General features: G+C 34.5%; 2 protein-coding genes across 2 annotated transcripts; both read right to left on the bottom strand.

Annotated features, from left to right (window-relative positions):
• Positions 1 to 1,974: 1,974 nt before the first annotated feature.
• LOC139863694 (uncharacterized) lies at positions 1,975 to 2,337 on the bottom strand. Its single transcript, XM_071852300.1, has one exon. The coding sequence runs from the start codon at positions 2,335 to 2,337 to the stop codon at positions 1,975 to 1,977; it is 363 nt and encodes a 120-aa protein (XP_071708401.1).
• A 3,486-nt stretch (positions 2,338 to 5,823) lies between these two features.
• On the bottom strand, positions 5,824 to 11,064 carry LOC139863692 (uncharacterized). Its single transcript, XM_071852299.1, has 2 exons — positions 10,779 to 11,064; positions 5,824 to 6,089 (listed from the first exon to the last, which is right to left on the bottom strand). The coding sequence occupies exons 1-2, from the start codon at positions 11,062 to 11,064 to the stop codon at positions 5,824 to 5,826; spliced, it is 552 nt and encodes a 183-aa protein (XP_071708400.1).
• Between the last annotated feature and the right edge of the window lie 419 nt (positions 11,065 to 11,483).

Raw genomic sequence — 11,483 nt, 5'->3', positions numbered from 1 at the left:
TTCCAACTTTTTTTTTTTTTAACTTGACTAGGGCGACTAGCCGCTTTGCGAGCAGCCTGGAGTCATTGCAGGCGAACCTCTATGGCCATGAAGGATAATAACTTTGTGAATGGCAGGAATCGAACCCTTAACCTCTACATTGGAAGGTCAGGGTCTTACCATACCATCACCACCCCATAGTTTGTCGACACTATCTTTGATGAGTCATCAATTCACGAGATTTATGAGAAGTATCTATCTTGTCCTCCATATTATCGTGCAGATCTCCTTCCTTTCTGAAGGCAGACGTGACTTCAAATAAATATTGACGCTTGTGAAGTTAGAACGCATTAACACTTTTGTGTAAGTAGCCAAATTAAATCTCCAACTAACTAAAAGGATGAATCATTAAATGTATATATATATGAAAATATATGAAAAAATGATGATGAGAAGTGAATGACATCAGTTGAAACGAACCAAATGCGTGATAAATGCCTACATTAGGTAAAACATGCATGCGTTGATTGGTGAAATTGGAGGTTCAGGATCTTTTATTTTTAATGCCTGGACAAGTTTGATCCTTTTAGGTCAAACCTTATAGCTCAGCAAGACAGTAACCTATACATTCTCAAAACTTGGGAATAAAAAATCTCAATCATCAAAATAGCATCAGACTTAATTTTGGTTTTATATAAATTGTAAATTGTAATATATCTGTTATTTCAGTTTTTAGTATTTATACACTACACACTTTATTGTAGTAGTGGAGGATTTTTTGACGCGTTAGTGGGTGGGGTGGAGTAGTGTCATTTGTGATGGAAAAATCTAAAATAATGGTGGCATGTTGGGATGACGTGTTGATATATAATTAGAACTTGTATGAAAAACAAAAGGAAAAAATTTATAATTATATATTAAATAACATTCAAGTTGGACGGAAATGAGAAGCACGCCAGAATTTTTTGTCGTGCCACCAACAAAGCCGCGCTACGTGTGTTACAGTGGCGGAATATAGAGTACTCCGGAGGGGGTACCCGCCCCACCTGAATTTAACGGGACAAAAAATTTTACACTAAAAAATTGAAAATTTTACTAAAAAATAAGGTTTTTTTTTTTAGTGTTATCCTAACTGAGAATGAAAAATTTATTAAAATTTTATATCCACCCCATCTGTTATCGGGTTCAAGTTCCGCCACTGGTGTGTTAGTGCCATGTTGATTCGATTTCTCCGACGAATATGTCGCATTACAACCGCTCTAATATATGATACCAGTAAATAATGTTATATTAAATTATTTAGCATATTCTTATGGTTTTTTAATGATCCGGTCTAGTATCTCTCATACCTCGTAAACGCAAGATTGTTAATGACGTAGGTTTTACGCCTATTGACTTGGTCCACAAGCAACGATGGAGGTTAATTAGTAAGGGCCGGATGGGGCCATGGCCACTCCAAACAATTTTGTCTTTTGTAGCAATTATGTTATGTTCGAGAGCTGAATATCACAATTTCTAAACTTGGCCCCAAATGTAAAATTGAAGCTTGCAAGCGGTGAGCCATTGGTTTGTCGATTTTGAATTTTTTTTAAAAAAAAATTTGTTTTACACGTGTTCATTCAGCATATAACTTGCATTATCAATTACTAGTCTACTACTACTCGTATTATTTATTATTTATGTTAAGCTAATTCATATAAATATTATTAATTGCACCATACCAAATTGTGTCCCAATTTCGTTCATCTTTTATACTGCTTCAAGAACTTTTAGATTGTAAAACAGTAAACAAAATATTTTAAATTAATTATTTAAGAGTGGACCATGGATTTCCTTATGATCGGGTGATTTATATCGAAAGATAAATTGCTTATAAAGTTTGTTTATTTATGAGAGACTGTTTTTTTTTTTTTTAACGGCAAGAATTTATTAAGGCTACTACTAAGTAACTAGTAGCAAGGCAAATAATTACAAAGGTTTAATAAGCCAACTAGCTCAAGTAATATTATCTTTACTCCTACTAGAAATCCAAGCGAAAGAAAAGCTTCTAATAGAATCAAATAACTCTTCTTTCTTCGTCGGAGTCACCGAAAAGATCACACCATTTCTATATCTCCACAGAACCCACACCAATGTTGCCACAATAGCATATGTACGATTTTTAAACTGAGCCGAAGCAACCCAGTTTTCAAACCAACACAACCAACCATTCCACAAGTTAAAATCTATGAAATCAACATCCAACCACAGCCTTACTCTTCTCCATATATCTCTAGCTAATGGACACGAAAAGAAGGTATGTTCTACATCTTCAACAATGCAGTCACAAGTCGGACATCCATATGTATCCAATTCCATACCACGTTTAAACAGATTAAAGCGAGTAGGAAGTTGATCAATCCAAACGCCAAATAAAAATGTTCACCTTCTTAGGTATACATTTACACCATGTCGTACTAACAGGTAACGTAGGGAGTAGATTTTTGTCAACTTCCTTTCTAGTATTTGATACAGAAAATATACCATTAGAGTTAATAGCCCATACTTTAGAGTCCTCCTGATTTGAGAAGCAAACTTGATTGATTAGTTCAAGCATCTCAGTTAATAGCTCATAGTTCCGACTACCCAATTGTTCCCTTTTCCATAACCATTTCCATTCATCATTCTCCCTTCTATCCATCACACTACAATTTGGATCAACATCTAGATTAAATAAACGATTAAATCTTAAACGTAATAGATCATTAACTATCCAAACATCATTCCAAAATTGAATATTATGACCATTACCAACTTTGAGTCTAATGGGGTTATGAGGAATCCAACATTTTTCTTGTGCCACCATATACAACTTCACCATATTAGACCATGCACCCGTGTACCGAGACACTGAACCGTCCATGCCCCCATTATTCCCATGAATTACTCGGATAACATCCACCCATACACCTTGAGAGTTAGAACTAAACTTCCACACCCATTTGAGTAAAAGAGCGACATTGAATCCTTTGAGACTTTCAATACCAAGGCCTCCTTTCTCAAAAGAAGCCATAACATTATTCCATTTTAACCAAACAACCTTCCTATTTCCATCTTGTGAACCCCGAAAAATGCACAACGTATGCTTTCTAATTTTTTTAAAACTGATTCCGGGCATTTGAATAACGAAAGGTAATAAATAGAGTAAATTACACCAATGGTCCTTGTGGTTTGTTGTAAATTATGTCACTCGTCCCTATCTCTTAAAAATTACATGGTTCGTCCCTGTGGTTTTAAATATCAATGGCGCTAGTCCCTGTGGTTTATTGTAAATTATGTCGCTCGTCCCTATCTCTTTAAAATTATATGGTTCGTCCCTATGGTTTTAAATATCAACGGCGCTGGTCCCTGTGGAATTAATATTATAATTATTGTTATTGTTATTACTATTATTAAAAGGGATTCTTTTTCAAACCCATATTGAAGCAGATCGATCTTTTCCCTGTTGACCTTTTCATAATATTCAATATTGTCAATATAACAACAATCGTACCATAACTACGCAATTTGAAGTTTCAGTTTACATGGATTTATAGTAGATACAATATCACAAAATGAAACCCAATAAAGAAATCATCTCTCTTCCTTAAAAAGTCAGGGTGAACACGTAAGAGATATTCCCACTCGGCTACTCCTATATCAATGCTATAAAATCAACAACATATATCATTCAACAATATATCTAACACTAATATGATATATTAATCAAAATAGCTACAGATCATTAAATTTCCTGTATTAAAACGATATAATGAAACTATAATTAACCATTGATATTAATAAACATAACTATAATTAACCATTGATATTAAAAAACATAATTTGAAGCATCAAAAATAAAAACAAAAACACAATAATGAGGAAACCTACAAATGCCCATAACTTTGAAGAACAGATAATAATAATAATAATAATAATAATAATAATAATAATAATAATAATAATAATAATAATAATAATAATAATAATAATAATAATAATAATAATAATAATAATAATAATAATAATAATAATAATAATAATAATAATAATAATAATAATAATAATAATAATAATAATAATAATAATAATTATTATTATTATAATAATAATAATTATAATAATAATAATAATAATAATAATAATAATAATAATAATAATAATAATAATAATAATAATAATAATAATAATCATCATCATCATCATCATCATCCATAGGGACCAGCGTCGTTGATATTTAAAACTACATGGATGAATCATATAATTTTAAAGAGATAGGGACGAGAGACGTAATTTATAATAAACCACAGGGACTGGTGCCATTGATATTTAAAACCACAGGGACGAACCATGTAATCTTTAAGAGATAGGGACGAGCGACGTAATTCACAATAAATCACAGGGACCATTGGTGTAATTTACTCTAATAAATATCTAAACTCCCAAGGACCGACTGAATTAAAGTAACGCTTCCTCCTATAGAAAGCATATTTGATTTCCAAGTCGATAATTTTTTCTTGAATTTTTCGATTAATGGAGACCAATTCGAAACCAAGTTCATATTTACACCCACAGGTAATCCAAGGTACTTAAAAGGAAGAGTACCTTGACTACAACCAACTTGATCTGCAATTAAATTCACCTCCTCCAAAGAAGCACCGATCCCGTACACATTTGATTTAGAGACATTAATTCTCAAACCAAAAGCGTTATAAAATATATTAAGGACACACATGATGTTGCACATAGATTCTTCATTCTATTCCAAAATTATTAAAGCATCATCCGCATAAAATAAATGAGAAACTTTATAATTCGTCGCACCAATACATGCACCTTTTATGTAATTCTCTTCTACCGCCTTTTTAATATCCATATATGTAAACCCTCCATAACAATGATGAATAAGAAAGGGCTTAATGGATCACCTTGACGTAAGCCACTTTTAAGACCAAACTCTTTCGTCGGACTCCAATTAATCAAAACCGAAGTTCTAGCCGACTTCAAACACATAAGAATCCAAGATCTCCATAAATCACCAAACCCAAATTTGAACAACATATTATCAAGATACTTCCAACTCAACCAATCATAAGCCTTTTTAAAATCAACCTTCAACAACATAAACTTTTTCTTTTTTGATTTGTACCAATCCATTACTTTACTAAGAACTAAAGGACCATCGATGATTCGTCGACCCTCAATGAAAGCAGATTATTCCAAGCTAATCAACTTTTTTTTTAACATCAAAAATTATTAATAAACTACCCACCTAGCAAGCAGCTAGATGGATAAAGCACCAAAGATTACACAGGCTTTATAAGCCAATCGTTCCAAGAAACATTACATTTACTTCTACTAGAAAACCATAAAAACGAAATAGAACAAATAGAATCAAATAACTCGTCTATCTTCATGTTGTCGGCGGGGAAAACGATGTTATTTCCGAACCTCCAAAGAAACCAAAGCAAGGCTACAACTATCGATTACGTCTTGCACTTCGACTCTTCGTTTGCCATCCAAGAATCCAACCAATCCGTGAAGTTAGACCATGAGCTAAAAATTGACATTTGAATATTTAATCAAATCCTACACTTACGCCAAATGTCTACCGCGATATCACATTCAAAAAACACATGAGAAACAGAATATGAGCCCCACGAACAATTCACACAACCCGTATCATCAATCAAAACACCTCGCCACATAAAAACATTAACCTTTCGGGGAATACACTAAAACCAACGGGACGCTAAATCATTAGTGGGGAGAATCTTATCATCCAAAAACATTCTCGTCTCACAAACCTTATACTCAGAACTATTATTAAGAGTCCGACAATGAGACCTCTCCAATATGCGTGATCAGTTCCTCAAGTTTACCCGTATTCCGCGACCCAATATCCCATTTCCAAACCCACTTCCAACCTTCGGTATCAAAACGGTCCGCTAACAAACAATCTTCATTCACATCCAAATGAAACAAACGACCATTTTCTTTTAAGGAACCATTACCGAGCCAATTATCTTTCCAAAAAAGAATCGATTGCCCATTACCCACTTTAGCTCTAAGCACATTCGAAGGCAAGAGACCTTTACTTTTAATTTTGTTAAACGAATTTATAAGTAACTAGAGGGGGGTGAATAGTTACTTAATACGTTTTTAACACTTTTTCGATTGATCACCAAATTCGATTAACTTTGATCAACCAATTCAACTCAAACTTGATGTGTGTAGTGTATATGTTCAAAATGATAAATGAAGTAATGTAAAGAACATAAACACAAGGATTTATAGTGGTTCGGGTGGATGTTAACTAATCCACCTTAATCCACTCGTCGATTACACTAATCGGGATTTGTTGCTTCACTAAGCACTTTTCTCCAAACCCGGTGGAGAACCGATTTATAAGTCTTCAACTTCTTTGGTAGAAAACAAACCTAATCTTTATATCCCTTTGAAAGATCAACTCCAACCTAGATCAACTTGTCTTCACCTTAGACAAGTATTAATCTCCAAATAAGATTAATCAACTTCCTAAGTCCCTTTAAGGAAGTAGATCACTAAGCTAGCCTATACTTCTACTAATTGAAGTTACAAGACTTATACACTTTGTAATGATGATTCTAAGACAATACTAGGACATACATTACACTAAGTAAACTCACAAGATTAATGATTTTGATTAGTAAGTTTACAACAACCAAATTCTATATCTATAAGATCATATAATCTTCTCTTGCTTGATCACATTTGAGTAGTAGTTAGAGCCCTTGTAATCTCTGGAAATAAGCCTTTGAAATATGCAAGAGGGTCAGCTTTAAATGCTCTTTAATGTTTTCCTTTTATAGTGGGATTCAAAAAGTAGCCGTTGACACACGGTTACCTGCACGGTCGACCGTGGTTCGACCGTGCGTACTCCAGTCCAAATTTATAATCCGTTGTATAGCCGTTTGACTCAAATTTAAACACCACATTTTGGCACCTTTACTCCTTCTAGCACCTGCAAAAGAAACCAAACATCCTATACAAGTACTATATGCATTAAGTGTGTGAGATTTGGTCTTATTGCATGAAAGTGACATAACACTCCATTAGTGGTAAACCCAACATTCTTGGAGAAGTGTCTTGATTGATATTTTGGGAAATCTCATATTGGTCAAGACTTAGTGTGACACCGCTGATTTTTTTTTTTAAATACGTGGCGGAAGCATAATATTAATTTAATACGATATCCACATTAACTATTGTTAATACAACCTGTGTCACGTGTCATTACCAAATACTTGTTTATACAGAGAAGACATATTTACAAAAAGATTATTGTTTTCATAAAGCAAGACAACATCAGAGTTGACTCCTGTCAAACATAACATCTTCATGCCCGTCTTCTCCCCAAAAGCATAATCTACAAAAGCTAATAACCTGCAGGGAGGAGATGGAGGGGAATTAGCACGAAGCTAAGTGAGTATGACTAACTACAGGCCATAGCATACATAAGTGTTATACTAATCATGTCACATAGTCTAACACCGAAACATCACCCAGTAGTGCAGTCTACAGAGACTCCGGCGGTTCGGCCAAACCATTAACCTCCAGTTGATCGGGCTGGGGTTTACCGGAAGTTCCTCCTACATACCGTGCTGCATAAATCATCCACACGTGACGTACGCGTCATTCAAACATATACTACACGGATGCAAATAGGCTACCACATGAGGAACCCAACCCGCATGTTGATCTCTCCTATCGAATTAGGCTACCACAAGATAGGGACGCACTGGGCTCCAGCAGACAAGCATCAACTAACATGCAGTCATCACAAGGTACTAACTAATCACAACAATAAGTATATCTAACAAGCATGGCAATCATAATATAACATGCTACAATATACTGTATTCTCCAGTTAGTCCCACTCACCAAATACCAGCAAACGAGAAGGTATTCAGCTATCTAATCACTGAACTTTCTCTTTCTCCTTTTCTCCTGAGAAAACATATACACACGTTAGTTTCTGTCCGTTAACACCAAATAACACAATATAAAATTTTTTGTCAGAAAAAACTGTCCGCTAAAATTTTTCTCCTTAACACTTGTGCACTTTCAAAATTTACATCAAAATCATCAAAATACAAACGGGCAGCATAACGGCTAAAACTCAACACTTTGGTAAAATATTCTGCCCTGGACACTCAGTCGGTCGACTGACTCTTACAGTCGGTCGACTGTCGACACAACCGGTCGACTGACATTCCCAGTCGGCCGATTCATTTGGTATATCCACAATCGGCCGAAAGTCAATACTCAGTCGGTCGGTTGTCTGTCAATCGGTCGGTTCACTACGTCGGTCGGTCGACTGTCGACCGACAGTCGGCCGACTGTGTTCATCTTCTTCAGAAACTGAACATAGGCTACGGACTTCAAGCTAAATTCACCAAAACTCGATCTAGAGCTCGTTTTCGACATCAAAACTTACCACAACTCAATTCCTACATGTTATAGACTATAAACCCACAACAATTTGACCATAACAACACTTAAATCAATTGTTTTGACACAAATTCAAGCTTTTGAACAAATACACTTAAAAACACCATTTTAACACTAAATTGATCATGAAAGCTCATGATTCATACCTTAAAAGAATCAGTAGAGTGTAAAGAACGTGATTCCAAGACCAATTCGAGCTCAAGATCAACAATGGGGAATTAGGGTTTTGGTAGTTGGAGAAGATGAAGAACGGGGTGGTTTGGGAAAATTCTGGAAAATGCAAGAAAGGGATAGACACAAGTCTATTATTTGGGATTAAATCCCATACTGTGTGACACACAGGTATTTATCAGTTATCTGATATCTTTCGTACATCATTTGGAGACCCAACGAAGTCCAAATTAAATAAACAAACCTGTTCTGTGACCCTTGTCACAAACTGGTCCTAACCACATCACTATTTAATAATAAATATTAAATAAAAATAAAAGCATATAATAACGTAATACAAACTTAAGGGCAAAATAGTAATCTTACATCTAGGCCCGATTGAGGATGTTACACTTAGTTAGTCACTTCAATGCATTTGGTTCAATTCTAAAGACTAGTCAATATGTCATTAACTTTCTAGTTTCAATTAATCACAAGTCATGTTTGTTTTAAGCTTAGGTAGATTAATTGAATGATGTCTTTCTAAGACGATCATTAAGTGTATAGAGACATCAAAGTTAAGTCATACTTGAACAAGCAATCACAATTTGTTACTTAGACAAGACCAAGTAAACAATTGATCATAATTTCATTGTGAACCAATTTACACTTAATTTGTTGGAGTAGACTAGTTACTTGAATCCTAACTAGTAAGTACATAGCAAGCATGTTAATCAAGTTGATAAATTTATGAGTATTAGCAAGTAGCAAGTAATACTCACACATAGCGAGAGATAGTTACTATAAGATCAATCATATAGATATTTGCACAACTTGTAATTTAAGCTTTTAGCAAGCTTACTTGCAATATAACATATTGCATGATTAATGTGTAAGCACACATTAATGTCCAACACATGCACAAGGTAAGATCAATCTCTAGTTGGGACTTGGTGACCATCTTAAATGTATCTAAGTGTATTTTAGGATTACAAGTCATTACTAGTTATACTTGAGAGCATTGTTCCTCATTTAGCCTTAATTAATCACTAAGTCATTTTTAATAACAATTATTGTTCAAGTGATATTGGCTTAAGTGTGTTGGTACTTGATGATCATACTAAGGATGTCTAGATAAGATTTAAGATCACAATTTATTATTTAACACTTATGTGTTAAGCCTAATCTTGGTTAATTTGTCATTAAGATGTCATTAGGCGTAATTAACCACAATTAGTGTTTTTATGACCAAAACTCAATTGAGTATGGAGAGGACATCTATTCTAAGCATGTTGAGAAAGATTTCATGAATTATAGATGTCGGGAACTAGTCAAATTTTATTTGGTCAAAATTGGTAACAGAGAAAACTGTGGTCGCACTGCGGTTGACCGTGGTGGCGACCGTGCAATTTTTTTTTCATAAAACTGCGTTGCAATTCAGTTTGGAGTTCTGCGGCTGGCTGTGCAGTCGACCGTACCTTGACCGTGTATTTAGCTGATCTTTTAATTTCATTCTTTAAGCTATGTTTGACTTGGTCATTTGCAAGATAAAGTATGGATTAGTGACCTTACGTGTTTTATGTTAAGATGTCGGTCATCACTTATGCATATGTATGTGTCATCATCAAAACATATTCTTTGATTAATCATCATACTTAAGTTTGTCGTTTAGTTCATTAACCAACATTCAACCAATAGAATTAATAATGTTGTACCATACACCTTTATACGAGATTATAGAACCATCCAACCCCGCTTTTTCCCCATAAACAGGAGGCCATAATTATACGATCGTAAACTACCAATATTCAAGCCCCGTTTATCGTAAGAACTAAGGACTTATTCCCACGCCACCCAATGTATTTTCTTATAAGTTTCGGTACTTCCCCAAAAAAAACTGGCACGCAAAGTTTCCAATTTATCTAAGACCGTTTTCGGACATTTAAATAATGAAAGGTAATTAACTCCTAAACTTCCCAACACCGCTTTTATTAAATTAAGTCTACCACCAATCGATAAAAGTTTAGTATTCCAACCGGATAATTTTTAACGAAAACGATCTTCTAAAGGTTTCCGTTTAGCAATAATATTCATATTAACACCAATAGGTAAACCTAAATAAGTAAAAGGAAACGTACCTTTCGAACACCCCATATCAATCACGCACGAATCAATGATCAAGTCATCTACCCCAATGCCGTATAGATGTGATTTAGCCACATTTATTTTAAGACCCGACATATCATGAAACTCATTAAGGGCTGCCAACGTGTTTTCCAAACTTACTCTATCACAATCCGCAACAATAATAGCATCATCCGCATAGAACAAGTGAGAAATATTAACATTCGAGTTGCCAACTTTCACCCCTTTAATCAAACCCGCTTCTACCTTTGCTTTTAATAACAAATGTAACCCTTCCATGACTATAAGAAATAAGAAAGGGCTAATCGGGTCTCTGATGTGTTCTAGAGGGTGTGTATGTGATAATGCTAAAAACGAACATATATTTCATAGCATTATTCCTCAAGAAAGACAAGCTTTTAGTTGCAATTGTTCTATTTACAAGTGATATTCGTTTAAATAATAAAAGGTGAAGACAAAAGACAGATTCGACGAATTAAAGACGCAAACGACCAAAAAGCTCAAAAGTACAAAAGACTATCAAAAAGGTTCCAATTATTGATAAGAAACGTCTCGAAATCACAAGAGTACAAGATTCAAAACGCAAAGTACAAAATATAAAATTGTACGCAAGGACGTCCGAAAATCCGGAACCGGGACCTGAGCCAAGAAGAAACGCCCGACGCAACGGACCAAAAATATCTAGTCTACTATGCACA

This window comes from Rutidosis leptorrhynchoides, chromosome 8, assembly GCF_046630445.1.
Source record: "Rutidosis leptorrhynchoides isolate AG116_Rl617_1_P2 chromosome 8, CSIRO_AGI_Rlap_v1, whole genome shotgun sequence".
Classification (NCBI taxonomy): domain Eukaryota; kingdom Viridiplantae; phylum Streptophyta; class Magnoliopsida; order Asterales; family Asteraceae; genus Rutidosis; species Rutidosis leptorrhynchoides.
The sequence above is the reverse complement of the archived record's forward strand: the minus strand, read 5'-3'. Positions and strand labels throughout refer to the sequence as shown.